Source organism: Dreissena polymorpha, chromosome 2, assembly GCF_020536995.1.
Source record: "Dreissena polymorpha isolate Duluth1 chromosome 2, UMN_Dpol_1.0, whole genome shotgun sequence".
NCBI classification, from domain to species: domain Eukaryota; kingdom Metazoa; phylum Mollusca; class Bivalvia; order Myida; family Dreissenidae; genus Dreissena; species Dreissena polymorpha.
Genome location: NC_068356.1, coordinates 6,686,140 through 6,713,563, shown reverse-complemented (window position 1 = coordinate 6,713,563; position 27,424 = coordinate 6,686,140). Strand labels below are relative to the sequence as shown.

General features: G+C 34.7%; 1 protein-coding gene across 1 annotated transcript; it reads left to right on the top strand.

Moving 5' to 3' along the window:
• Positions 1-705: 705 nt before the first annotated feature.
• On the top strand, positions 706-24,004 carry LOC127865736 (ubiquitin carboxyl-terminal hydrolase 31-like). The gene is made up of 11 exons (XM_052405671.1): positions 706-1,611; positions 4,319-4,642; positions 5,524-5,720; positions 6,622-6,745; positions 7,580-7,686; positions 8,124-8,204; positions 9,781-9,907; positions 10,549-10,671; positions 11,284-11,461; positions 12,084-14,012; positions 16,885-24,004. The coding sequence occupies exons 1-11, from the start codon at positions 991-993 to the stop codon at positions 17,289-17,291; spliced, it is 4,218 nt and encodes a 1,405-aa protein (XP_052261631.1). The 5' UTR covers positions 706-990; the 3' UTR covers positions 17,292-24,004.
• Positions 24,005-27,424: the final 3,420 nt, after the last annotated feature.

Genomic DNA, 27,424 nt, shown 5'->3' with positions numbered 1-27,424 from the left:
ATTATCAGGCACTTGTTTAAGGATATGATCACATAGAGAATAAAAGTGTGGAGTCTTGTTCTTAATTGACATCACATAGCACTTCTTTGCGTTAAAACGCATGCCCCATTTATTAGCCCATTTTTCAAGTTCTTTCAAGTCATTCTGGAGAATTTCAAAGTCTTTCTGGGTTTTTATTTTTCGATATAGCAGGCAATTATCCGCAAAAAGGCGCACTTGCGATTTGGCCGAAAGTGGCAGGTCGTTTATGTGACATAGAAACATTAAGGGGCCAAGGACTGTGCCCTGAGGAACTCCGGAGCCACTGTGGTTTTCTGGGAGACTTTACCGTCAACTACAACTTGCATAAGTCGTTGAGTGAGAAAAGTTTTTAACCATGTATGTAACGTTCCAGTTATGCCGAAACATTCCAACTTGTACAAAAGTTCGTTGTGTGGCACAGTAGCGAACGCCTTGGAAAAGTCTAGTATAATAACGTCTGTTTGGGTTCCTTCATCACCGCGACCTTAATTATAACAGAATATTTTTCACCTACACAGACAGTAAATCAATGATGTATATATATATATATATATATAAGAAATTTCTTGTTATTATCATAAAACGCATACATCGGATTGCCCTGTAACTGCGAACGACTAGAAACAAATTTCCTTATAATATTGTGGTGTTGCGTTTGTCTTAATTACCGTTCCCACAAGTCAATGCAAAATGGCCGCCAAGTAATTAGATAAACACGGAAACAAGTTATTTTAAGTATTTAATACGCTTTTGTTACCGATAATAATGCATTCAGTGGTGACATATTATTGCTCACAATGAATAATATAATTTTTGACAATTGATATGTGTTAAATTAACGAATTCAAATCCTTAATATATATTATTCAGTTGTAAACATACCTTGACATTTGTAAACAAACATAATGTCTTAAAAAATGGAAGAAATTCTACAACTTCAGTATGTCTGAGAATTGATTGCGTATATCTATGAGCGTCATTAACAGAAATTCGACACATGTGGGTGTCTATGCTGATCTGAAAGGTGGTTTTACTCCCACATTTCCGCGGAGGCATAACTTGTCGCATTCAGAGGATGCGATTCAGAATGAGCGGAAGGTTGGTGAAAAGACTTCTAATAATATGCCAACCACTAACTCAGATCACATGAGTCAGACTGCAAGCTCACATGTACCAAAATGGAAAGCAACACCAGGGGTTCAGGGCATTTACAATCATGGAAATACATGTTTTATGAACACAATATTACAGTGTTTGAGTAATACAGATATATTTGCTGAATACTTTGTTCAGAAGAAATTCAAAGATGTCTTGAACAATAAAGGATTAAAGAGAATTGTAGGCAATGTGAAGGGTGAAGTTAGTGAGCAGCTGGCATGTCTGCTAGAAAGCTTGTGGTCAGGCGATTACACTGCAGACATATCTGGACAACTCAAGTCTGTAGTCAGCAAATACAACTCCCAGTATAAAGGATCATTGCAGCACGATGCCCAAGAGTTTTTACTTTGGTTGTTGGATAGAATCAATGAAGAAATCCATCAAGGTGGAAAGAAAAAATCTAAAGATGTTCAGAAAAGTAAAAAAGAAAAGGTATAATACCATATACATGTATATATATATTATTTGTGTATGTATGGTTATCAGGGTGGCCTACATGTAAATAAAAGTATGTATGCTAAAGAGGAGTTAACGCGTGACGTCACACGCACCTGCAAAGTTTAGACTCCGCCCACTGGTTGGCAAAATGAGGTGCAATTCATATAAGCGCATATAGCGAAGGTTTACAAAATCATCGTTTTAAATGATAATCATGCACAATATCAAATATAATTTTTATAATTATGTCTGAATGAAACATTGGCATGCAAGGAAATGCATCTTTGGATCCAATTATATTGTTGTTGTTATTGTTTGTTTTTACTAACAACGAACTCGGTAGTGGAACACAATCTAAGAGCTCGGTATGTGGTTACACAAAAATCTCTCTAATTGGCACTTCTTTGTGACCATTTTAGTTAAATAAATTCTCAGAAATTGAAATTCTTTCCGAATAAATTAAATTTAATAAACGGAAACAAATAAGGATGAAAATAAACAACCAATAGGTCGATTTTATGTACGCGACATAGGGTAACTGAATTGAACCCTTATATGTCTAAACAACTTACCTTCTTACACATTAAATAAATTCTATTGTTTAATGTAATTGTTTTATTTAATTGTTCACACTAATTGTGACACTCTTCGTTGAAGCATTTATATCCCGGTGTTTAATTGCACCTTTGTTACCAGTGTTTGTTTTGGTCAAAAATATCTGCTATAAGGTTTTGACTGTTCAGTTTTTATCTGTAACTGTAACTAAAAAACAACAAAACTGCAGTACTTGAATAAACGTTGAACATGCCCAATATTGCATTTGTTTATATAAAGAAGACGAAATAACAAATAAAAATAAAATTTATTTGTAAAACCACTGAATTATTTAAGCATGACAAATTCACATTTTTTCCCAAATGAGCCGTTTCATCGAAGCAAAAATTCCCAAAATGGCCAATTTTGTCGATAGAAATTCCCAATTTGGTCAGACTCCTTTTCCCAAAATAGGCAGAAAAACCCCTGCTCCATGTCATCTCTTGGCATATTGAGCAATCATTTAAGTCAAATTTTAAAGCTAAAAAATACTGATCAGTTGCTTCAATGAAAATATTTTAACATGAACAAAAATGGAGACATTTTTCGGAAATGGATTAACAGGAACTAGTGTTTATATCGATTAGCCAGTTTAATCATAATAATACATTGTTAAATAACTATACATTTTAAATATTGTTAAATTTTACTGCTACGCAATTCAGGTATTTAACGGGTACCGACAAAAGTTAACTCCGCTATTACGTGTAAAGTTTCTACATTACTGGAGTCTACGAAACACCATCATGAACACAAGCAATCACAATAGGGTAAAAACTACTTTCGTTAAATAAATTAAATATATGCATTTATCATAAAATGTTATATTTTTTATCACTCCTTAATTTATTTCTATTAAAGGGATTTCAATATATACATGCAAAGACAGTTCAATTTGCATAATTATTATGCAGGGTTTTTCCATTTGTATTCTAAATTGTATTTATATTGTTCATTCAATGTTAAAGAAAAATTACCACAATATTTAAAACAAGCAATGTATTCCGCTTTTTAGGACTTTGTTTTATAATTGACCAAATGCGCCTCTTACACTATTGATCGCTGATGAAAATTAACACTATCCACCCCACATATAATTATAATAAAATTAATATATGTTTTATTAGTGTTAAACTATAATTTATTCAAGTCTTATTATCAGGAAGAATACGGCTAATTTATTGTTTTGTCTTGTGGAATTGTCAGTATTTAGTCTTCCGAACACGGTTACTCTATATGCTTAATTATAACTACTTAGTATTTTTATTAAGATGACATTTTATTTGTGAATATACATTTATTTGGTACCATATATGATATATTTGCACTATTATTTAAGAGTTTTAATGTTTATTTCGGTTTTATTATCAAATTTATTTACTTAACAAAAGCCCTTTATACATATTTTACGTTACTGTAACCAGTGTTTTTTGCCAACCAGTCAGTGCGCATGCGCGGAAAATCCCGAATGTAAACAATAACAATTAATTCGTCTATTGGTGATAACAATGTGCTAAGGTGACAGTGAATCCTTAAGAATCCCTTAAATGATAAAAAATTGATCAGCTGTTAGAAGGAATCTGGCCCCAAAGCTTTGGACCCAGTAACACCAATATAAAGCTGAATACAAAAGTAAAAGTCATTGAAAACTTTTTTTTTAATGTTCTGCCAAGAACAGAGAGGTTGATAGATGGAGCCGTTTTGTACTATCAGTCTATGTCATAATGTATAGCCAAGTTGAGATGCAGGGCAAGAGGGATCATGCTTGCATAATTTGATAAAAACAACATATTTTTATTAAAGTTTACAAATTTTATTTGTGGCAGGTCTGACAAATACTAATTTTTTTCTCTGGCCTAAGAGTGTGTTAAAAATAATTCTCCCCGCAAATTCTCAAACGTTTTTATTTAGATCTCAATATTACTACTTTAGCATTCCATTATGCCTTTTTGAAACAACATGTTTTGCCATCAATATTTTTACATTGTACATTTTGAAACTTCTGCCTCTGCTTCTACTGCTGCTAGTTAATAAAATTAGCATTATTTAATATAAATTTATGCGTAAATATTTAAAATTATGTGTTTGAATATATTTGTTTTTACAGCTTATTGAAGCCTCATTCGCCAGTAGCAGTCCAGACATGGTCCTCATAGCTGCCAGTGGATTTGAAGTGTACAACCGCTTCCAGGCCCTGTACCAGTCATCCTTGTCTTGTCCAAACTGTGAAAAACACAGCAATACTTTTGAATCGTATCTCTGCCTTTCAATACCTGTACCCCAGAAAGCCACTCGTCCAGTATTTCTGACCATAGTGTACCTGGATGAAAATCCAAAGCAGTTGAAGATTGCCCTTGAAATGAATGTGATGGACAGTGTTAATGATCTGCGTTCGAAATTGTCTGTTGAACTCCGTGTCAATACAAATCGAGTAAGTTATAAACTATCTTCATTTTCTTGTATGTCGTGATAATGCCATTAAATATTTAAGGGTCTTAGTTATACCCCCACAAACGAAGTTTAGGGGGGTATATAGTGTGAGCTTGTTTGTCGGTTGGTTGGTCGGTCAGTCTTTCGGTCCGTATTTAGTGTCCGCTCTCTAATTTAAGTTGTTTTCATCCGATCTTCACCAAACTTGGTAAGATGTTGTATCTAGATGATGTCTAGGCCAAGTTCAAATATGGGTCATGCCGGGTGAAAAACTAGGTCACCGGGTCACTTAGTGCGTTTTAAACATTGAGCATGGTGTGCGCTCTCTAATTCAAGTAGTTTTCATCTGAGCTTCACCAAACTTGGTCAGAAGTTGTATCTAGATGATGTCTAGGCCAAGTTTGAACATGGGTCATTGCAGGTCAAAAACTAGGCCATGGGGTTACTTAGTGGGTTTTAAACATTAAGCTTGGTGTCCGCTCTCTAATTTAAGTAGTTTTCATCCGATCTTCACCACATTTGGTCAGAAGTTGTATCTAGATGATGTGTAGGTCATGTTCGAACATGGGCCATGCCGGGTCAAAAACTAGGTCACGGGGTCACTTAGTGCGTTTTAAACATTGAGCATGGTGTCCGCTTTTTTTGTGGGAAGACAACATGCAAAATATTCTGTGTCAATGCGGCATGTGGGGGTATGCGTCATGTCTGTGACAAAGCTCTAGTTTTTTTAGACATTGTCTTTAATTGTCTCTTCCATGCAATTTATAATGTCCATTTAATACTGTGAGTGGTTTCTTCCAAACAATGGTTGGGACCCAAAATACCCAAACCACAAAGGTTTTTTAAAATACGTCTTAAATTGGGTTCAATGTTATGTTTTAGCTTGTGTTGTGCCAAATAAACAGCGATGGATTTGGGAATACATTCAGTGATGATCAGCCCCTCACTGACATTCACGAATCAGAAAATGTATTTGTGTTTGAAACTTTTCCACTCAGTGAAGTGAACAAAACGCCTGATGAAGACATGATTCAAATACTCCTTGTGCATGTGGAAAAGTTTACATCTACTAAAAAAAGGTAAGGACTTTAATTGAAAATTGTTAACTAAATTTCTTATTTGTGTCTTGTGTTATTTAAAGATGGTATCACGGTGTGTTTTTAATTCAAAATCGGGTCCGGTAACCAGACGCATTCCCAATGAAAAAAAGTATATATTTTTCCCAATTGGGGGCTAAAAATTCCCAATGGAAGGTTTCAAAAAAATATATATATATATTTTTTTTTAGAACTCAATATTTTGTTTATCTCCCATCCATATAAGATCAACCTTAGTAAATATAATACTGGACACACTTGTATCCTCAATTTTGAAGCATTTGTTAGCAAAACAACAACAACACTAATTTCCCTTATTTTAGTCAAAACGCTGCGAATTTCCCAATCCAAAGGGAGCCGGCCCCATTCCCAAAATGGTGAAAAAAACACTGTATCAGGGAGCGTTTACATGTATATACGACAACTGTTGTGATTCAATTAGCATTGTTATTAAAGCACCTGAAAAATAAAATAATGTAACACTTAAAATGGCTTGTTGTTAATGGTGTGTTTAAGCATTTAAAAGGGAAATAAACATCTTACATGGTTATTATTTACCAATAGCCTAGGAAGCTTGTTTTTTGCAATCATTAAAAGTTGGTTGTATTTTGAAAGGAAAGAACAGTCATTAATACAGGTGGGGCCCATATATTTAATCCCTAGCAAAATAAATCAGATAAAAATAGTCATCTTTTCATTCGTTTGAAATTATTTAAGCTACAACCATGCACTTGAAAATTTGATAAGAACATAGTTACTTCCTTGTATTAAAGGACAAATATTTTGTGTTTAACCACCTAGTTTGTTATGAATCAACTAATTCAGAGTTCATTGCTTTGTTGATATATCACAGTCACCTGCAGTATCAATGTTTGTCATTCAGTTTCAGATTCTGTCCACCTGAGGTGCTGAAGATTCCCCGAGACATTGACTTTCGCCAGCTGCAGAGGTGCATCCTCAAGAGCATGAGAGAGGCGGTGTCAGAGGAGCTCGTAGAGAAAAGTGTGGTAAGGACTTTCACACAATTTAAATCAAGCAGCGTTTTGAGCAAACTGGGTTGAATTCATAATCATATTGTGTCGCTCAGATCAACCTGTGCTCTTCAGGAGACGATATGTTCGTCATTTACGGATTTTTTCATTTAAAGGAAGTCTCTTTTAAACAAAATCCAGTACAGGTGGAAAGTGTCGACCCTGTTTAGCCTATGCCATGCAGACTATACAGTCTAATTTTGGATGACACTTTATGTACATGCTCTAAGCCCAGTTTTCCCAGAACCAGGCTCTATAGATTTTTTAAATACTACAACACTTACTGTTGGCTAAAAATATGGAACAGGGTCAAATTTAAATTGTCAGGGGTCATTATTTAGAAGTCAAGAGTCGATCTATTTCTGTATATATTTTTTTCTTTGTACCGGTAATAAGAATTTTTTTGTCAAAAAGTACCACCAGGAGAGTTTTTTCTTTAAAATTTAGATGTGTTTATGCACAAACATATGCATTATAATAATGCATGCATTATTCTTTAAATGGTGTTCTATGCAAAGAAAGGCATTTTGTTTTTAACCAGTATATATATCAGCACTGATTTATTGGCATTTTGTAAATAGTCCAGCAACCATGACCATTAACATCATTTTGCTTAATTCCTTAATAAATATTCAATACAATTAAATGAATGTAATACTAATAGTGTTACAAGCTGTTTCAATAGTCAATATTACATGTTGGGACTGTGATGACATTGAAAACTGTCGTCAGAAAAGAGACCAATGGCAAGATGTTGGATGATGTTGCAGGATCATGTTGCCTCATACTATTATTCACACTTTGTTGCAGCGTTTAGAACGTATCATATTTGATGTTCGTGTGATCGACAGTGGACCTTCAGACATGTACTTGCCAACAGATGTAGACATGCCCTTGTACACAGAGGCTATAGACAGGTAGGTCTGGACGGCTTTATTGGCTTTTGAAAGTGGTACACTGTCATGTATTTCAAACTTTTTTATTATCAACATTGGTTTACCATTACCTGCCTTTACACCCAATTCAAACAGATACTGCTGTTTTCACATTTAACATAAGTAATTATCTCCACTCATTTTTGGACTAGCTTGAAGTTCTTATGTTGTGTTGGGATTTCAATTAGTGATCCAAATAATGTTTTTCACTAGTCAACTTTACCTGGTACTATCAGTTGTATATATATCTGAGTAACTTGCCATTTTATCGGTAGGATACAGAACTTATCAGATACATCGTAATTTATTTATGATTACATAGTGTTATTTCCCATGGTCTGATCAAAAAGCAAAATAGAGTTAAAAACATGATATCACCTTTTCTTTCAGTTAACTTTTGAAGTGTTTTTTTCTTACAGAGCACTGTCCACCTATGATGCAAAGTTTGGTCCGGCACATGTGAAGTTTGTCGTGGAATGGGACCCACGTATGAAGAACAGGTGAGTCTGCCTTTCTAATTTAATTTCATTAAATAACATTATTTTTCTCTGGAAGGTAAAGGAAGAGAAAACGCTTGTCAATTTAACCTTATTTTTTAGCTTGATTTAATGGAAAGGGTTGTATAAACACTTTATGAGTCCATTCCCTTGGAAGAAATAATGTCTTTGAAACACTATATAGAAGGTTCATTGATTGGGGATCTAATACGCAAAGACATTCTGCGCACTTACAGACCCAAGTGACCAAGCCATATTGACCAGTGTCATGCAAAAATTGGTTTCATGCCATATGCAACCAGTTCGAGACCAGCCTGCATATCTACAATGCCTGGTCAGGAGCTACCCTGTCTGTGAATGAGACCACGATACCTTTACAGGTTTTTTATACCCCCAGTAGGGTGGCATATAGCAGTTGAACTGTCCGTCAGTCAGTCCGTCCGTCCGAAAACTTTAATATTGGTCATAACTTTTGCAATATTGAAGATAGCAACTTCATATTTAGAATGCATGTGTATCTCATGAAGCTGCACATTTTGAGTGGTGAAAGGTCAAGGTCATCCTTCAAGGTCAAAGGTAAAAAAACTAAATCCAAGGGAAGTAACAAGCTTTAAAGGGAGATAATTTCTATTTTATATCATTTGGCAGGTACAGATCATTTTCACAAGGGAAGTAATATTTGTTAAAAGAATATAATCTAAAACAAATTTTAAGGTCAAGGTCATCCTTCAAGGTCAAAAGTCAAAAAATACAATCCAAGGGAAGTAATTAGCTATAAAAGGGAGATAGTTTCTAAACCTGCCAAATGATATATTGAAATTTTATTTCAAAGGGGCGCAATAGGGGGCATTGTGTTTCTGACAAACACATCTCTTGTTTTTCCTTCTTTGAGACCCGCCAAATTTCGGCCCTTTCCCCTAGACGAATTTTTCCCCTCTTACAGAGATTTTCCCCAAAACAATATCTAAACAAAATAAAAAAAAATATTCTTTAATTATATAAGTTTACCTGATCCAGTGTAGAAAATAGAAAAATATTGCATAATTAAATTATCTGTTGCCTTGAATTTGTTTTAAAAACAGTAAAATATGAATAATTGATTATATAAGACTTTCCTTATTTTCCCCAAAATCCGGAGTTTCGCGCGATTTTTTCCCCTTAAAAAAGGCAAGGCCCTTTCCCCAAAATCAAATAAAAAACCCTGCTTTAGTGTCTTTATATTGGACAGGTAGGTCCTGACCAGACTACTTGGTTGTGCGGGCTGAACTTGAACAATGCTAGCCACATATAGTATAAGACCCATTTTAGCATGATTCTGGCAATCTGCACATTTTATGTATCTAATTTATAACTGTCTTGTCTGTAACAATAATAAAAACTATCCCTTCATTTTGAAAGTTTGTGTCTTGAAAAATCAACATTGATAAAAAAAAGATAACCTTCCTTTCCCGATTACTTGTTTGGTGATTACAGTTGTGAGTATAGCCTAACTTTATTTTGGAAGTTCATGTCAGGAAAAGTCGACATTGATAAATGAGATTTCCTTCCATTATTGAACACATGTTTGGGGTGCTTACAGCTATGTGGAGCTGGATGATGACCAGTTGGAGGAACATGACTCTGTGCACACGGCGCGGCTAAACCTGCAGCAGCCCACCTCTGTCTCCCTCGAGGACTGTCTCCGGGTCTTCACCAAGGAGGAACGGGTAGGCATGCTCAACAGTGCTCCCACTGGCTTAAATATGTATTTTGCCAAAATTTACAGCATTTTGTAAAAATTGTTCTCATTTTCACTATTTTTATGGTTAAATGAATGTAGCATAAAAGAATATTCTTTATCCAAATGTGCTTACCATTTGCTTATTTAGCCAATGACAGAGTATCCCTACATTTTATTTTGCTGAAAAAGCATTTTTAGAGGCTTTCCTAATTGAAGTTCAATACTGCATTGACATTTTTGGTAGATTGTAACTTTCATTATGTTTTTTATAGTTTGTTCTATTATGGCATGTTAAATTGTATTTGAAACATTTTTTTTCATGTTTGTGCCCCGTTTTTTAGAGGGAAGGAGCAATGCAAAATATAGATGTGCCCTTGTCCTTCTATTCTTTCTGTCCTCCTGTCAGTCCCTTATTTTGTGTACATGTAATTCAACTAGTACTGGTGCTGGAAATATAAAACTTTACAAACATATCAATAGTGCCTACATATTTCAAGTTTGTATCAGTTCAGCTTTATATCATGAACAATTAATACCACTATTGTCTCATTAACTAATTATATTACCATTTGAATCAAATTAAATTTTTAACTGAATAGTCACACAAATCATAAATTGATATTACAGCTGGGTGAGGGAGATGCCTGGAACTGCCCTGTGTGTGGCAAGGTGCCAGACGGGGCCATCAAGAAGCTTGGTCTCTGGTCCACCCCTGATATTCTAGTCATACACCTCAAACGATTCAGACACGTAAGTACACATTTACATGTTTTTGTGGGATTTGAGGGTAATAGAAGCTTTCAGATTCAAAAGTGGAACCAGGGTTTATATGCAGGGTTTAACTTTTGCTTGACAGATTTCAGAGTGGAATCCAACACATTCAATGATTGTGTAAATAGCCTTCCAAATGGATCAAAATCATTTCATAGCTCAATAATTAAAACACACACATTCTATTATTTTGTTCATCAGTAAAAATACTAACCTTTATACCAGGACTTTCATTAGATTCAAAAAGTCAAAAGTTGACACAAGTAACCTCATATATTTTAGAATTGGTCAGATTTTGTAATTTTTTCTAACACTTTCATGATAAAACTGAAGAGTCAAAAAGCATATTTACTAAATCCAGGAGTAAAAGGGTGAAAATAAGATTTGAAGAAACTCCTGTTTATATTAAACATTTAACTGAATGGATAATTGAATATCACTTATGTGGAAACAGCACAATTAAGTCACTGACAATGGACACAGTTTACTATCCACCCATTTTCACAAAAGAAGTCACCCTGCCTCTTTTTAGGAAAAGTACTGTCCATTGGTTAAAACTTGTATCTTCATTAAAGTTTGTTAACCTTTCAGTGTGGATTGCACAAGAGCAAGGTCAACGTTCTCGTCAACTTCCCAGTGGGTGACCTTGACATGACCCCACATCTATTATTAGAAACACCGGGAGGCTCCGATGAAGAGCTGTACAATCATTACGACCTTTATGCCGTTGCCAATCACTATGGTAACATGAGTGGTGGACATTACACAGGTATGATATTTTGAGTTGAGTTTTCATGTTTTAATAATTATGAGACTTACATGTTTGACCTTATAATTCAATTAGATTTGTGAGGAAGGATGATGTTTTCACTTCGTAGGTTTTTATCTATTTTAACATAGAACCTATCTTTGTAATACAATTGGAAAGGCTTGTGAGAATAATCTAAAAGTTTACATGTGTTTTTAGAGATATTTAACAAAACAAGCAAAAAAAGGCATGTAAAAATGCTTAAGTTTAAGTTATGCATGGGCTTTACAATAAACTACAGTCTGATAATGTGCAAAATGATGTTGTTGTTTTTTAAAGATAAAGGTTTGTGACAGACATGGTTAAACACTGTTGTTAAAGTAATTAACTCAAATGTCAACAAATTTTAAGACTCTTGGCAGCCAGGTCAGCACATGAGGTGGTTGTGAAGACTGGGTGATGACCTTTACATATACTCTGACATACACACATTAAGACTCTTGATGGAAGTAAACATTATTATTTATAATTATTACCCAGTTGTTCATATTTCAATTTGTTTCCACATTTGAAAATCTGGAAGGCCATCTATTACAGCTGAACTTATGATTTTATACAATTGAATGTAAATTATGTTTTCCAGCATTCTGCAAGAACCCCGTAGATATGAAGTGGTATGAATATGATGACACCAATGTGAAACCCCTGTCACGTCAGGACATTGTAACTAAAGCTGCATACCTCTTGTTCTACCAACGAAAGGGTCTAACAAATTACACTCTGAACAGTTTACAAACAAGGAATCACTGGGTTTTCTCACTAAACAAGCTGCCATTAAGCAAGGATGAGTTGACAAGTCGACCCTCATCAGACCAGGTTCCGGGTAGAAAAGTTCTTGCTAATGCATCAAGTGAGGGCAAGAATGGGTCAAGTGATCCTGAGTTTAATGACCTTTATTTAAACAAAGTGCGACTCGAACCTGATGGCCACAGTGGGAATAGGAAAGACCTGAGTTTGGACGTTGCTGCGATTTCACTCAAAGATGCTGAGGAGCACAGGAATGCAAGTCCTAGAAAAGATTTGCAGAGTAGAGATTATTATGGAGATAGCGTGCGATCTGAAATCAATTCTCCGAAGGATATTAGCTCTCCCAGGGACAGAGATAGGGATGATTTTGGGATAAATTCTCCCAGGCAGCAGGCCAAAAATGCTGTTCATGAATCCCCAAGAAAAGAGCTATTCCAACCCCAGGATCCATTTGTATCTCACAAAACTTACAGCAGTGAAGTTATTCCTAGAAACACTGACAGGCATAAACAAAGTGTCGCTGAGCAGATCTTGAGAAGTAAAACCTTGGAAGAAAACACGACCCAGTCTGGGAGACCTATCCCCCCACCCAGACAAGCCAGTGACCGATATAGAAGGTCAGATAGCGTAGATTCCAGCAAGAATAGCAAGTCTCTGACCTCTGGAAGTGACGGCAGTGCCCCCTCGTCTCCACAAGACCCATTTCAACAACCCAGCCCCAGTGCTTGTCAGCAGCAAAGCAGCCCAACAGCTTATCAGTCCTTTCCCAGCGCTGGAATCCTTGTCCCATCTAATGCGGGGACTTACGTTTTGTTGCAGCAATCCATGCCGTCTCACCAGGCTGATCTGTACCAGCAGGAGCCAATGAGAGCGGCTGCCCAGTTTCAACAGCCAGATGTTTATCAGCAACAGCAGAGTGTAGGGGCTTATCATACTCAGTCAGACAGTTCTTACTATTTAAGTAATAGTGCAACGGGCTTGACAAAGGCTGGCCCGCAGGCTGGTCTAAATAATGAGAGAAACATAACAATTACTAATGGGTCAGTATCCAACAGCGAGAAACTCAAAATTCACTCAAATAAAATCAGTAAATCCAAAAGTGAAAAGCATCCCAAGCCTTCAGATTCTCGGAGCAACAAGCTAGTAAATCAAACAGCCCAGAATCGAACAAGCCAACATCCAGTGACACCAGATTCCCCTCCATATCGACCCGATGCTTTCGCCACCCCTCAGCAGATGAGGAAGTCACCCTCTCCTCCCCTCCCAAAGCGCTCCTTCTCCACCCCTCAACCTGTGAGGAAGAGTTACCCAGAGCCTTCAAGGCCTATGGTTGACAGACAGTTTTCCAAAGAACCTGCAAGGCTAGTGGTGGACAGACAGTGTTCCGGTCCCCAAAACTCAGAAAAGCCTCTTGTCAATATTGACAAGCAAGGTTTTAATATGGCGGTTGAAGGTCATCGAATTTACGACAGTCAGCCCAAGAGTCTTCCAGCTGACCAGGTTTCAAGGTCATCTGCTGCTGATAAGCCTCCATTGCCAAGGTCAAGTGCTTCATTGCCAAGGTCAAGTGCTTTGGGTCAGTCCACTTTAAGATCACAAGAGATGAAACCCAGTGCAAGGATGTCAGACAGGGGCCTTAGTTCAAGGTCAAGGCAGCCATTCACAGAGGGTATAAAGAGTGAGGGGTTGAATGGCAATGACCTCGAGGATAAAAGATCAAGGCCAGTTGTTAGAATGAGAAATCGGTCTGCAGACAGACAATCTGGTATGTAGGTTATTAAGTGTAACATTTTTTGTAAAAAAAATTATGTCTTAAATTTTACTCAACAAAAATTGATTTGTGAAGCCTTCAGTTATTTTTCTGTCCCAAAAACCATGTGATAATTCCAAGATTTAATTGTGTTGTCTAGTACCAATGCCACATGTTACAACACTTGATTTAAGTATTCATTTATTGCATATAACCTAATTAGGCTAAGAATATTTCAAAAATCTTATTTTTTTATTATGCCCCCCTTCGAAGAAAGGGGGTTTATTATTTTGCACACGTCGGTCGGTCCGTCCACCAGATGGTTTCCGGATGATAACTCAAGAACGCTTAGGCCTAGGATCATGAAACTTCAATGGTACATTGATCATGACGGGCAGATAACCCCTATTGATTTTCAGGTCAAAGGTCAAGGTCACAGTGACTCAAAATAGTAAAATGGTTTCCGGATGATAACTCGAGAATGCTTATGCCTAGGATCATAAAACTTCATAGGTTCATTGATCATGACTGGCAGGTGACCCTTATTGATTTTCAGGTCATTAGGTCAAAGGTCAAGGTCACAGTGACTCGAAATAGTACAATGGTTTCCCGATGATAACTCAAGAATGCTTACACCTAGGATCATGAAACTTCATATGTACATTGATCATGACTGGCAGATGACCCCTATCGATTATCAGGTCACTAGGTCAAGGTCAAGGTCACAGTGACTCGAAACAGTAAAATGGTTTACGGATGATAACTCAAGAATGCTTACGCCTAGGATCATGAAACTTCATAGGTACATTGATTATGACTGGCAGATGACCCCTATTGATTTTCAGGTCACTAGGTCAAAGGTCAAGGTCACAGTGACTCGAAATAGTAAAATGGTTTCTGGATGATAACTCAGGAATGCTTACGCCTAGGATCATGAAACTTCATAGGTACATTGATCATGACTGGCAGATGACCCCTTTTAATTTTCAGCTCACTAGGTCAAAGGTCAAGGTCACAGTGACAAACAACGTAATCACACAATGGCTGCCACTACAACTGACAGCCCATATGGGGGGCATGCATGTTTTACAAACAACCCTTGTTTTAACCATTTTTCTAACAATACAGTCTTTTGTGTGTTTATGCCCCCAAGAAATGGGAGGCATGACCTGTATTGCATTTGTCCGTCTGTACGTTCGTAACAAAGCTTGTGTATTTGAAAAAAAAATAACTTGGTGGATTGCCATCAAATTGACAATCATAAAGATATAAATATGAGCCTTGTTCTGAGAAAACTGGGCTTAATGCATGTGCGTAAAGTGTCAACCCAGATTAGCCTGTGCAGTCTGCACAGGCTAATCAGGGACGACACTTTCCGCCTAGACTTGATTTTTGGTAAGGAGGGATTTCCTTGAAACTAAAAATACCATAAAAGCGGAAAGTGACGTCCCTGATTAGCCTGTGTGGACTGCACTGGCTAATCTGGGACGACAATGTACTCACATGCATTATGCCCAGTTTTCTCAGAATGCGGCTTATATGGTCTGCAACTATTTTTGGCATAATTATTGCCTTTGTCTGTTTTTCAATTTATATTCCTATGAAACTTCTGTTTTCAAATTCTCTTTAACCCTTTAGCACTTAGATACGTATTTTTACGCATTTGTAGTCCCTATTTAAGTTTACTTTAATTTAAGACCTTTCTTACTAAGTTCAAGTTTTAAAGGCTTCATTTCCAACCCTTTGATACTGATGAGCAGCATAAAACCTGAACAGACCGTGAGTCACTCACAGACTGTTCTGGTTTTATGCAGCGTTTGCACATAGCCATTTTCACTTTGCTTCTGAGTGGGAAAGGGTTAACTAATGGGTGGTTCTCACTTACACTTTAACAGCTAAATATCCTTCATTATAGATGATCTTTAAAGGGACTTTCAACCACGACGATGAAGAAAAGAAAAGTTGTAAAATACCGTATTTGTTTAAAATTATTAGTTTATAGTGATTAAAATATCACGACTAGTATGTAACATTACTTGAAAAAAGTTGTTAAGTTTTCATATTTTCAGTATATTTGGTAATAAATTTTACTGGGTATGTCTACCAGGTAACTAAAAGTAAACTATAAATAACGCCAGTAGATTGATCATCATCGTCACGTGGTAAACCCAGGAATGCAAATTGTGCATGCGTAGTGAATTGTATATATCTAATATATAAAATTATCAATCTACTTGCATTATTTATAGTGTGTATATCGTTATGTCACCTATTTTCCCGATGTTCTTTCGATTTCACATTGCGAAATTTTATTACCAAATATACTGATAATATGAACTTTTTTCAAGTAATGTTATATACCAGTCGTGATATTTTAACCAATATAAACTAATAATTGTAAACAAATACGGTATTTTAGAACTTTTCTTTTTTCGTCATATGTGGTTGACAGTCCCTTTAAGAAAGGAATTGTGGCTACTTCAATTTTGGCAGAATAATGGCCCTATGTCTGTTTAAAGTTGTTCACTAGCGACTGAATGACTTATATGAGCAGACATTTGTAATGATGCGTTTTTGCAGAATTATGCCCCTTTGTCTGTTTTTCTACTTTAAAATATAGGCCTACAATTTAGTGATTTTACTCCTCTTTAACTAATGCTTACCGATAAATCTTGATCCAACTATCACAGTTTGATGGCTTTAATGTGTGAATGAACTTGAACAAATAGTGACTGCGACCATTTTTGGCTACATTATGCCCTTTCTCATTTCGTATTCTGTAGAATATGATGTGGATTACTCTGTGTCCAAGCAAGTGTTGTGGGTGAATCAGTTTCAGTGACACATGTCTTGTTTATGTTAAATTGCTTTGCTTTCACTCTTTTAGACAACCGGCGAAGTGTCCGCTTAAAAACTGAGCGCCCACTGTCCTATCATCAGTCTGCCAGTGAGTACAGCGACGAATACTACCTATCTCAACCTGTAGATGAAACAGCATTTGAGCGTACCAGCCGTTATGCCACAATACGCCACCAGCCATGCGCGGACCCCATACTTGACTCACACAACGACTCCTACACCACATTTGATACTGGATACTCGTCCTTACAGTCCTCCGACTTTCCCGATGCATCTATTTATCAGCCGCCCCGCTCGCGCGCACCGTACAATCCCCACCTGTACGTGGACAGGTATCAGCCCCACCTGCACACGGAGAAGATGATCCAGCGACTTGCCATCAAACAACGCAAGTCTCGGTCCCAGCAGAATTGCTTGAAGGAGTCCAGTGTGTGAACATAGTCTGAGTGAAAGCACAATCAACTGACAATGTTATGTCTGTTTATAAAACAAGTGAAAATTGTTTGTCTCTGTGACCAATAGACAAAGTTGTGTTTACATTAAAATCTGCTACAAGGTCTCAAGCATGTAATCACATATTGGTCACGTCCAAATTAGTTGAGGAAGTTGAATACCTACTCACACACAATTCTAACTCACTGTTAAATGTGTTTTTAAGATGCAAATCTCTAAAAATGAGGATGCGTAACCTATTTCTTATAATCTATAAGTGTAATGTTTATACAAGTGTTTTTCATCGGCATGATACTGAGAGAAGGCTGTATGACTAAGCCATGCTGCAGATGTGGCAAAATAAGTGTCCATGTTGACCTGCATGTCTGAGGCATGCAATGAGATTTGCCAAACTTTAATGTAAAATTAAGTTGAATATGATAAACGATTTTGACACTCCTCGATGGAAATACCTCATGTGTGTTCATTAATGAATATTATTGAATGAGAGATTATGTGCAGGTTTTGAATGCATTTGATTTTGTTTCAGATATTTGGAATATGTATAATGCAGACACAAACAATTGATGTATTAAAGTTTGTCCAATGTGGTAGACAGAGTATGTTAGAAATAGTAGATTTACATGTACCCGGTAACTACAATTTGTGCTAATTATTTGTCAAGAGTTGAAATGAAAAGGGCTTAAAAGATCAAGAGGAGATAAAAGTGTCTCATTTAAGAAATGTGTCACTGATACAAATGAGTCTCTGGGAAAACCAGGCTTAATGAATGTGTGTAAAGTATTGGCCTAGATTAGCCTGCGCACTCTGCACTGGTTAATCAGGGACAACACTTTCTGCATAGCCTGGATTTATGTTAGGAGATAATTCAATGAACAATTCCACAAAAGTGGAAAGTAATAATCTCCAGAAAATACTTAATGAACATGCATTAAGAGTGGTTTTCACAGAGACTGTGGCACAAATATTCACGTGTTGTACACTCCATCCTCAAAGTGCTGGTATATGAGCGTTTTTTGTAGAGAAGGTATGATTCAAGTGTTAATGTGTTACTGAATTCCATGTTAATGTAGCAAGATTGTTGATAATGTTGCTTTATTATGTAAATGTTGTAGATATATTTACAATTGCCATTATAATGTTTTCCGAAGAAAAAGCATTACCCTTGCACAGATTCTGTTAGTTATGAGATTACATTTTCTTCCTTGCATAGAACTGTGATCATATTCAATTCACTGTCATGTTGAAGCATTGTATTTAAGTCATTACTGTAAACATAATGTATTAACAAATTAAGTCTATGTTTGTGAATCTCAGTTACTTTCAGTTTCATACATTGTGTACAGTTAGTTTTAAATATTTGCAGGGTAAACAATTTACAAAGAAACTTGCACACAAGTGAACAGTTAGGTTTTACTGACTTTCGATTAGCATGCTAATGGCCAGCAATGTTGTAACATACTGTATTGCTTACTTACTAGGTATGAATAGTAAATTACCCAGTAGGATGTGTTTGTGTTTAATTTAACCCATTTATGCCTAGCGTCTAGAAAAAAGGCCTTGGCAAACAGCATAGACCCAGATGAGACGCAGCATGATGCGGCGTCTCATCAGGTTCTGCACTGTTCGCTTAAAGAAATTTCTGTAAGAAATATTCTAAATATAGAAATAAATGTACTAGACATCCCTAATTTTGGAAATAAATTGATCCAATTTAGAAGGATGGGAGTGTCCACTAGGCATAAATGGGTTAATCATGAGTATGATGTTACATTGAATCCAGGTTTGGTACAAATAGACATTTAAATACCTCAATTCATATGCATTAAATGTATCTATATCTAGTGCTAGATAGTTTGGTTACTGCAAGCGGACTAAACCTGTTAAGCATTAAACTGATACTGCTACAAACAATGTATTTACAGTTTCAGTGCTTAGCAAATACCAATAACTATTATTGCAAATGTATTACAACTCTTCTTGCAGGACAATATTGGTCTTTATTTGTTGTACTAGACGCCAATTAATGGTTTTTACCCAATATATGAAATCTGAACACATCTTACAAGTCATGTTTTAAATGATGTATATTTTACTAAGTTTTAAGATTTAAAAAGTTGCTTCTATTTTTATTTTTGAAATACAAACTTTCCTGTGATTAAAATTATGAAGCATTCCATATATTATTAGTTGTCAGTGGAAAAAATAATTGTATTGTATAGCAAAATATTACATTAGTATTAGATACTATTTTAGTAACAAAACAAGTTTCCTATTTTATATTTAATAGAAAGCAATGCTTAATTACTTTATTAGAATAAATTACTGTAGAAACTAGATGGTCATATTTTTTCTAGATGCAACATTTATAATAGTTTGTTTTTATTAAATATTATAATCATGTACATAATCTGTCAGATTATGGCAGAAGACTGATAAATGGCCTAATTGATATTTTACTGTACACATTTTCCAAAAATCTGTAAAAGTAACTGATTTGAATTCTGTAGCAAAGCTACCATACTGTAAATGTCTGTTATTGAGGACATTCCATTTCTTTTCATGACACAAATATATATTTATCAACTTTTCTTAAATTTCATACTACTTACTTCCTTTTTAAATTTTATAGGAGTAACATAATCTTACTTAAATACTGAGAAAAAATAATTTTACATTAAAGTATACGTAGATAATTTGTATTAACACAAAGTAAAAAAAGGTAAAGGCATAGCAGGTTTTTATGTTTCATTATTTTTATACATGTAATCATTTTATCTTTGAAGTATCAATTCGGTGTTGTGTTTTATCAAACTTTGACAGTGTCATGTAACACAAAGATCTGTTAAAGACCTTTAAAGTGCTATTAATTATCTTGTTAATGTATTCACATCAAAAGTTATTTTAGTAAAAATAGTTTTCTTATACCATGTTGTTAATCACAAAGTGATGCATTTGTTAGAACCCACAGTTTTTCAATTTTTAAAGATTTTATATAACATTTATTTGGCATGTGATAACAGTTCATGCATATCATAAACCTGTAAATACTGTAAATATATGTTTGTGAAACAATAAATAGCATGCTTGTACTTGTACATTAAAATGTTGATTCTTTGATTTTGGAGATGTGTTTTCTAGTGTTAATCTACAATCACAAAAGGTTTGAGAGTATCTTACAAAGGTTAAAACAACTAAATGTACATTCACATTTGTTTTGTTATTCATATATTTCTCTCAAACATTAATGATTAGATCTAATGTTTAAACACGGATTATATGGCACATATTTGACAGTTTGTTTTTCTTGGTCTATTATTATTTGCCAAGGATATTACCAAATCGTATCCTGATTTTTTTCTAGATAAGAATTATTAACAAAGTGTGGTGCAGGTAAAAAATGTATCTACCCTGGTTGGCTTCTAATTTCATAACTGTATTACTTTTGCTTTTACAAAACTGTTGCTGTGTGAGAACATCATGAGTTAACTGTTAATCCTTTACCACTTAGATACGTATTTTGACACATTTGTTGTTCCATAGAAAGTTAAATTTAATTAAATACCTTTCTTACTAAATTCAAGCTTTAAAGGCTTCATTTCAATACCTTAGTTATTGATGAGCAGCAGACAACATTAAACCTGAACAGACTGCGAGTTACTTCCAGGCTGTTCTGGTTTTACGCTGGTTGCAAAAGTCATTTTCACTTTGCTTCTTATTGGGGAAAGGGTGAAGGTGTGAAGCTTTTGTGGTCAGTTGCATCCAGCTTCCCATATAAAAAATTTCTTCAAAATACTAAACGTGTGAAACCACCATGTGGATTTTGTCCCAACATATCAGAAAGGTTTATGAGGTACCCATTGACCAAATGTCTTCATATCAAAGAAATATTTTGAAGCTATGTTATCCCTTGTAACCAAAAACTTCTTTAAGCTTAAAAAAACAAGCAACTATAAAACTGGTCAGAAATCAATTGCTGTATTTCAAATAGTTTTCACTGAAATAAATCTTCAAAAGTGATCATCAGACTTACCAGTAAAACTTAATTCACCAGAAATGTTCATGTGTTGACCCTCTACACACTTTCTATGAATAATGGTGCTTTTGTAACACAAAAAACACATGGATGTCATGGAGTGTCAGTTTCCCTAAAATTGTTATTTTGGAAAACGCTGAAAATCCTAGAAACTGTTGAAACTGTTATCTTATTTCAAAATATTATGGTAACATTTAAAAATGATTTTGGCAGTAACCAGCTTCCTTATTCTTTAACTTCATATTACAAACAACATCATGATGCATCTCAGTTGTTTTCAATATATTCTCAAAATTTGATTATCAGATTTTAAAACAATTTTAGAAATGTGCCTGTACCAAATTTCTCAAAATTATTTTCACTCATCAAAAATTGATCAATCACAGGGTTTGACAGTTTTCTTTTCAGGCACATGACACATTCATGATTGATATGACTTATTCAAAATTTGGAGAAACTTATGAAGTGATTTAAAACTTTTTTTTCGGCCATTCAGCCTGGTGGTACTAATAATGGAGCAATATTTAGCCGATTGCTTATTCACTCTTAACATATGAGCTGCGTCGTGAGTGAATGGGTCTTAAAGCATATGCAGCCAGCTAAGCTCTTTCCCAGCACAGTCTGTTGAGGAGCTACGCTGTCCGTTAATGAGAGAACAAAACCTTGCATGACTTAACTGCGAACATGGTAGCTCCTTACCATTCTGTGGTTTAGAAATATGCTGGCTGCATTTGACACAATACCCATTTTCGTACTAAGTGTTTCAAATGATTTTTTTCCTGCTCCATCCCTACAACACCCCGATTTGAAAACAAGTAGGATCAAAGGTCAGCACCCTGATGTTAAATCTGGATACTATTTGTGTTGTTCAAAACTTATTTTTAGTTGCTGTCAATTATTGTCTTAATTAAATCTTGCCTGATTAGAAGGGTTGATTTGTGAATATTTTAGTATTTATTGTAATTTTTTTTAGTCAAGTGTGATGTGAATAAAAATATATTCATGTTTTTTTGTACAGTATTGTTAATGTGTAAGACATTTTGTATTTCTTTTCTATTTCTTGTTTTCATTACGTTTTCCATATTGGATCATTTACAAAATGACATTCAATGAAATCTTAATTTATTTTCTTAAACATTTCATTAATTTATTTTCTTTAACATGTTATTGTTTATGGTCACCTATTGCACAAATTTAGTTTGATACTTAAATTCTGTGTGCTTACTTTGACAATTCATGTTATGTGTAACTAAACAGTCTTTACTAATTGTTTAAACTCATTTATCAGATCATACTTACATATACATACAATACAGTTTCTTGTGGTCAAAACAAAGACAAAATGTAGAAAATAAACATGGATTTACTTAGACATTTGTTAGAATCATTAGGAACTGTTGGTTCATTCAACAGACATAATGCTTGCATACCTTAATTAGTTGTGCTACTTTCTCTTGTTGATTAACTGTGTCCTCTTCAGTCGTCCATGACAAAAACTCTGAATAGTAGTTCTTTTGTAGAGAAATGTATGTAAACTGGTGTCAATTCTCTGTTTGATTTTATTAGCTCGGCTGTTTTCGGAGAAAACCCGAAGGTATTGTCATAGCCAGCTCGTCGTGTCATGTTGTGTCCGTAGTCGTGTCTTCCGTCAGCGTCGTGCTACAACCTTAACATTTTGTCAAGGTGCTTCAACCTACAACTTTGAAACTTCATATGTAGCTGAACTTTGATGAGTTCTACATGCCACACCAATTTTCGGGTCACTTGGTCAAAGGTTAAGGTCACTGTGACCTCAAAAAAAAATAATTTTTTTTTTAAAGCATTCAAATCTGCACCCGCAGCCGAGCGTGGCACCCGTTATGTGGTGCTCTTGTTTAAAAGAAATATTAAAGTGCCATTTGTTTTAAATCAATTTTCGGTATGAGTGGGAGATTTGGGATGGAAGTTATGTTACATTTTTTTTGGTGAAAATGAAAATTAATTCAAATCAAAATCATTATTAATATTTTGAATTTTGAAATTAATTTGAATGCATTTAAGTATTACATTTTTTCTAACAGAACAAACATTTTTATTTGGAACTGTTTAATGTCCAACTAACCACTTGCCAAGCAAACCCGTGATGTGCCCAATCATAGATGTGGAAAATTGTGAAATAATATTGAACAAAAACAAACGCCATTTATCTCATTATTAATTATCATTTATGAAGGTTATGATATTCCTCAATAAACTCCAATTAAACACAGCATTCAAATAACATACATTGTTCCTTATAATTTGAAATTATGCATGTGAGTTTTGACCACCCTATGCTAAATATTACAAAAGTCATGCATCTTTTTCTACTTTAACGTTGTTGCAGTTTTGTCCAGAGAATTTTTCCTGCACCTTTTAATGTACAACACCCAAATTCACATGACTTGTGCCGCATTATATGAAGCTGCACATAGCTTTTGTCGTCACCTCTGTCACAAACTTTAGTTTACATTAAACATAAATATTATGTACTTTTAAATCACATTGTAGCCTGAATGTTATGTTTTCTAATCTATGTTTAAAAATAATTATTTGTTATTCTGCAAACATATGTTAACTGTGCAGTCTAAAAATCAATATTCATATGTGCATATTTGTAAATATTACATTTACTATTGTTGCAGATTGTTTGTTGTTGATAGTTTTGTCTTCCGATGGATGATGATGAAGTCTGGTAATTTACAGCTTTTTATGAATAATACATGTTCAAGAACGCGTAAAAGTGTTTGTAAGATTTAGTTTTTGTGCAGTTGTTGTTAGCATTTTCAAGTATATTCTGTTAAGTAAGACAAGAACGCTAATTAATGTAAATTTTGTGCAACATGAGTTTTATGATACCAAAATTGTCCTTTAAGTGACATATTATCAATTTAGTTTCCAAAATTTCTGTTAACCTTTTCTTAAGTTGTTAAATTTAGAATACGTTTCGTTTTGTATCACAGTTTTGTCACAATGAAACATTGGTTTATTAAATTTGGTCTGATAGATTCTTAAAATTACATATTACCTTTACTTTTGAGAACACAATTTGTTATAATGTTCGTCGATCCTATATTAGAATTTATATAAGAGCTTTAAGTTGTTGTGTATATTGTTAAATTATTACATTTTACAAATCAAAACGTTCTTACTAACACTTTGGAAATAGATCTTAACAATAAATGTGGCATTTAAAACATGTTTGTTCGTCTTTCTGCTTTTTTGCAGCTCGAGGCTGATCTCCGAATTACGTTCATTAAAGACCGTTTTGTGTCATCAGGGGAGATATGTTCGGCCAGTATTGAATTATTCGTATGGTCATCTGTAATACTGACCAGAATGACCTAAACCAGGCGTATTTCTTTAGATGTTATACTGCAATACAATAAAAAAAGCAAATGCGTGGAATTGATATCCTTCGTCAAATGGTTTATTGATTGGTACAAAACCCTTGATATACGGTATAAAAATAATTATGTGTATGGTAAATGTTTTCATGCATGGCAATGCTCCTTATATATATATATATATATATATATATATATATATATATATATATATATATATATATATATATATATATATATATATATATACAACGGAAAGTTTCATGTTGAAATCTTTTATTGTATCTGAGACATAGTGCTGGAAAGTTACATCATACAAACACAACAAAAGACAATAACTCTTATTTAAGAATGTATGGTTGTGGCTCTTGTACAAGGCAATGCTCCTTATTATTATCTATACACACATGAAAATTCACTTTGAAATCTTGTATCGTCTCTGAGATACAGCCCAAGAAACATCGTTCGAAACACAATAAAGGGGAATAACTCTTATTTAAGAATATATTGAGTTATGGTTCTACTGCATTACACTCCTTTTCATAAATCTCTACGCACTCATAAAATTTCATGTTAAAATCTTGTACCGTATCTGAGATATAGCCCTGAAAATTACATCATACAAAAACGACAAAGGCAATAACTTATTTTAAAAAGTATAGGGTTATCGTTCTTAAGCATGGCACTTCTCCTCATCGATATAAATCTACCCATGAAGTTTCATGTTGATATCTTATATAGTTTCTGAGATAAGGCCCTGAAAAGTTTATGACAGATGGACACCGCCTTTTTCGGGGGATATAAAAGCTAAAAGCAGTTATGGCACGTTATATACAGTTATACAGCATACCATGCTCGCACTCGGCGACACCATGCTCGCACTCGGCGACACCATGCAAGGCATCTACGGTACGCCCGGTATAGTATGGTTTTTAACCAGTATTTGGAAGTGCATCGAGGAAATAATTGGACAACCAGACGATAAGCAGCCATATAAAAGTTAATGGCATACTCAAACCCCTTATACATCTCATGATTCAGTTTTACGATGAGAAACGATCACATGTTTTACCAATTAGTTTTACCTATTTTAACACTCATTCTATTATTTGACAAGCATGATTTACCTTTGAGTGGTTTTGTACACGCGTACCTGTACATGCATTCATATAACAAATTGAAATACAAACATGTCGCATTCAGATAATATTAATACATATAATATTTATGTTAAATGCTTTCAATCCCACAAATATAAGTCAGCTTAGAATATTCAAATGTTTACGCAGTCAATTAACCGCCAGTTAAAGGGGCCTTTTCACATTTTGGTAAATTGACAAAATTGAAGAAAAAAAGTTGTTTAAGAATCTCAAATTTTCGTTCTAGTGATGATATTTGTGAGGAAACAGTTATACTGAACATTTACCATGCTCTAAAATATCCATTATATGCATCTGTTGACGATTTAAAAACTTGAAAATTATAAAGTTACAATGCGAAACGATTGAAAAATTTAAAAAGTTCTGTTGTTGTCGTTATATTGTGTGACAGTACGAGGATTGCTTATATAAAGTATAAAATACATCCTAATGCTGTTCGCGCGGATGGCCGAGTGCTCTATGCGTAAGACTTATACTCCCGGGGTCAGTGGTTCGAGCCCTGTTGAGGGTTACTTTTTTTCTTTCTTTAATTTTATTCTTTTTTTTACTGGAGCTTTTTAGATCCTATGTTAACATTTATAAATATAAAGCATTTGATGTCAAACTTGAATATATTCCAAAATCTGTGAAAAGTTTCCTTTAAAGCATACCATGTTAATGATCGTGAATTACGTATACGATAGTTCAAATATACTATGCTTGGTTCCATTACGCTGTTAATTCAACCGGTTCGCAACAAAGACTCGTCCCGAGTTAACCTTGCAAACTGGCATATACAAAACTACTTGAGCTTTATTTTATCACAAAAGGTATTGAAATCCGATATTCCAAATGTAATCTTTTTTAAAATAGAGTGTCATTCGTTAATAAAAATGTAAGATGTTCTTTCATGGACCATTCACTGGTTTTTGCTGATTCCTTTTTGGAATTGTGTTGGGATGTATTTCTCATCTGAAACATGATCGCAGCGAGTTCCTTGCTCACCGTGCTTCTTCACTCTCTCGCTGATGTTATCAAGTATATTCGTATCAAATGTACAACGTATGTTCAAAATAGCCTTCTTTTTGTTCGGATAAAAGACCATTGCTATTGCTCGTTTTAATCTGAGGTTTAAGATTTAACAACTTAAGTGATTAGGAAGAGTAAAATGCATGAATATTTTCATACCTTGAGTGCTTTAAAAAATATAGTTTTGTTGTTAAACATTTGTTCCGTATATTTATTGAATTTGGCGAGATATAATATCGAATGCACAAAATGTGCAGTTAATCATTTTATACGCTGAAACCAATCATAATGTGTATTTGTATTGCTATTTTCCCGATGTCATCAAGCATATTCCTCTTCGAATGTACCAAATTCTGTTCCAAACAGCCGTCTGATTGTTTAGATTTATTAAAACATGTGGACTGAATACTGCAGCGACCTCTACGGTAGTTGTAGATGTCGCTGCAGTATTCGGTCCAACTGTTTAAATAAATCAGACCTCAGTCTCCTACAGAACAACCCAATCTCTGTAAATCAGACCTCAGTCTCCTACAGAACAACCCAGTC

Coding starts and splice junctions, on each gene's coding strand:
- LOC127865736 (XM_052405671.1), top strand. CDS start 991: ATGAGCGTCATTAACAGAAATTCGACACATGTGGGTGTCTATGCTGAT. Junction 5,721..6,621: donor TTTACATCTACTAAAAAAAG/GTAAGGACTTTA, acceptor TTTGTCATTCAG/TTTCAGATTCTGTCCACCTG. Junction 11,462..12,083: donor GAGTGGTGGACATTACACAG/GTATGATATTTT, acceptor TATGTTTTCCAG/CATTCTGCAAGAACCCCGTA.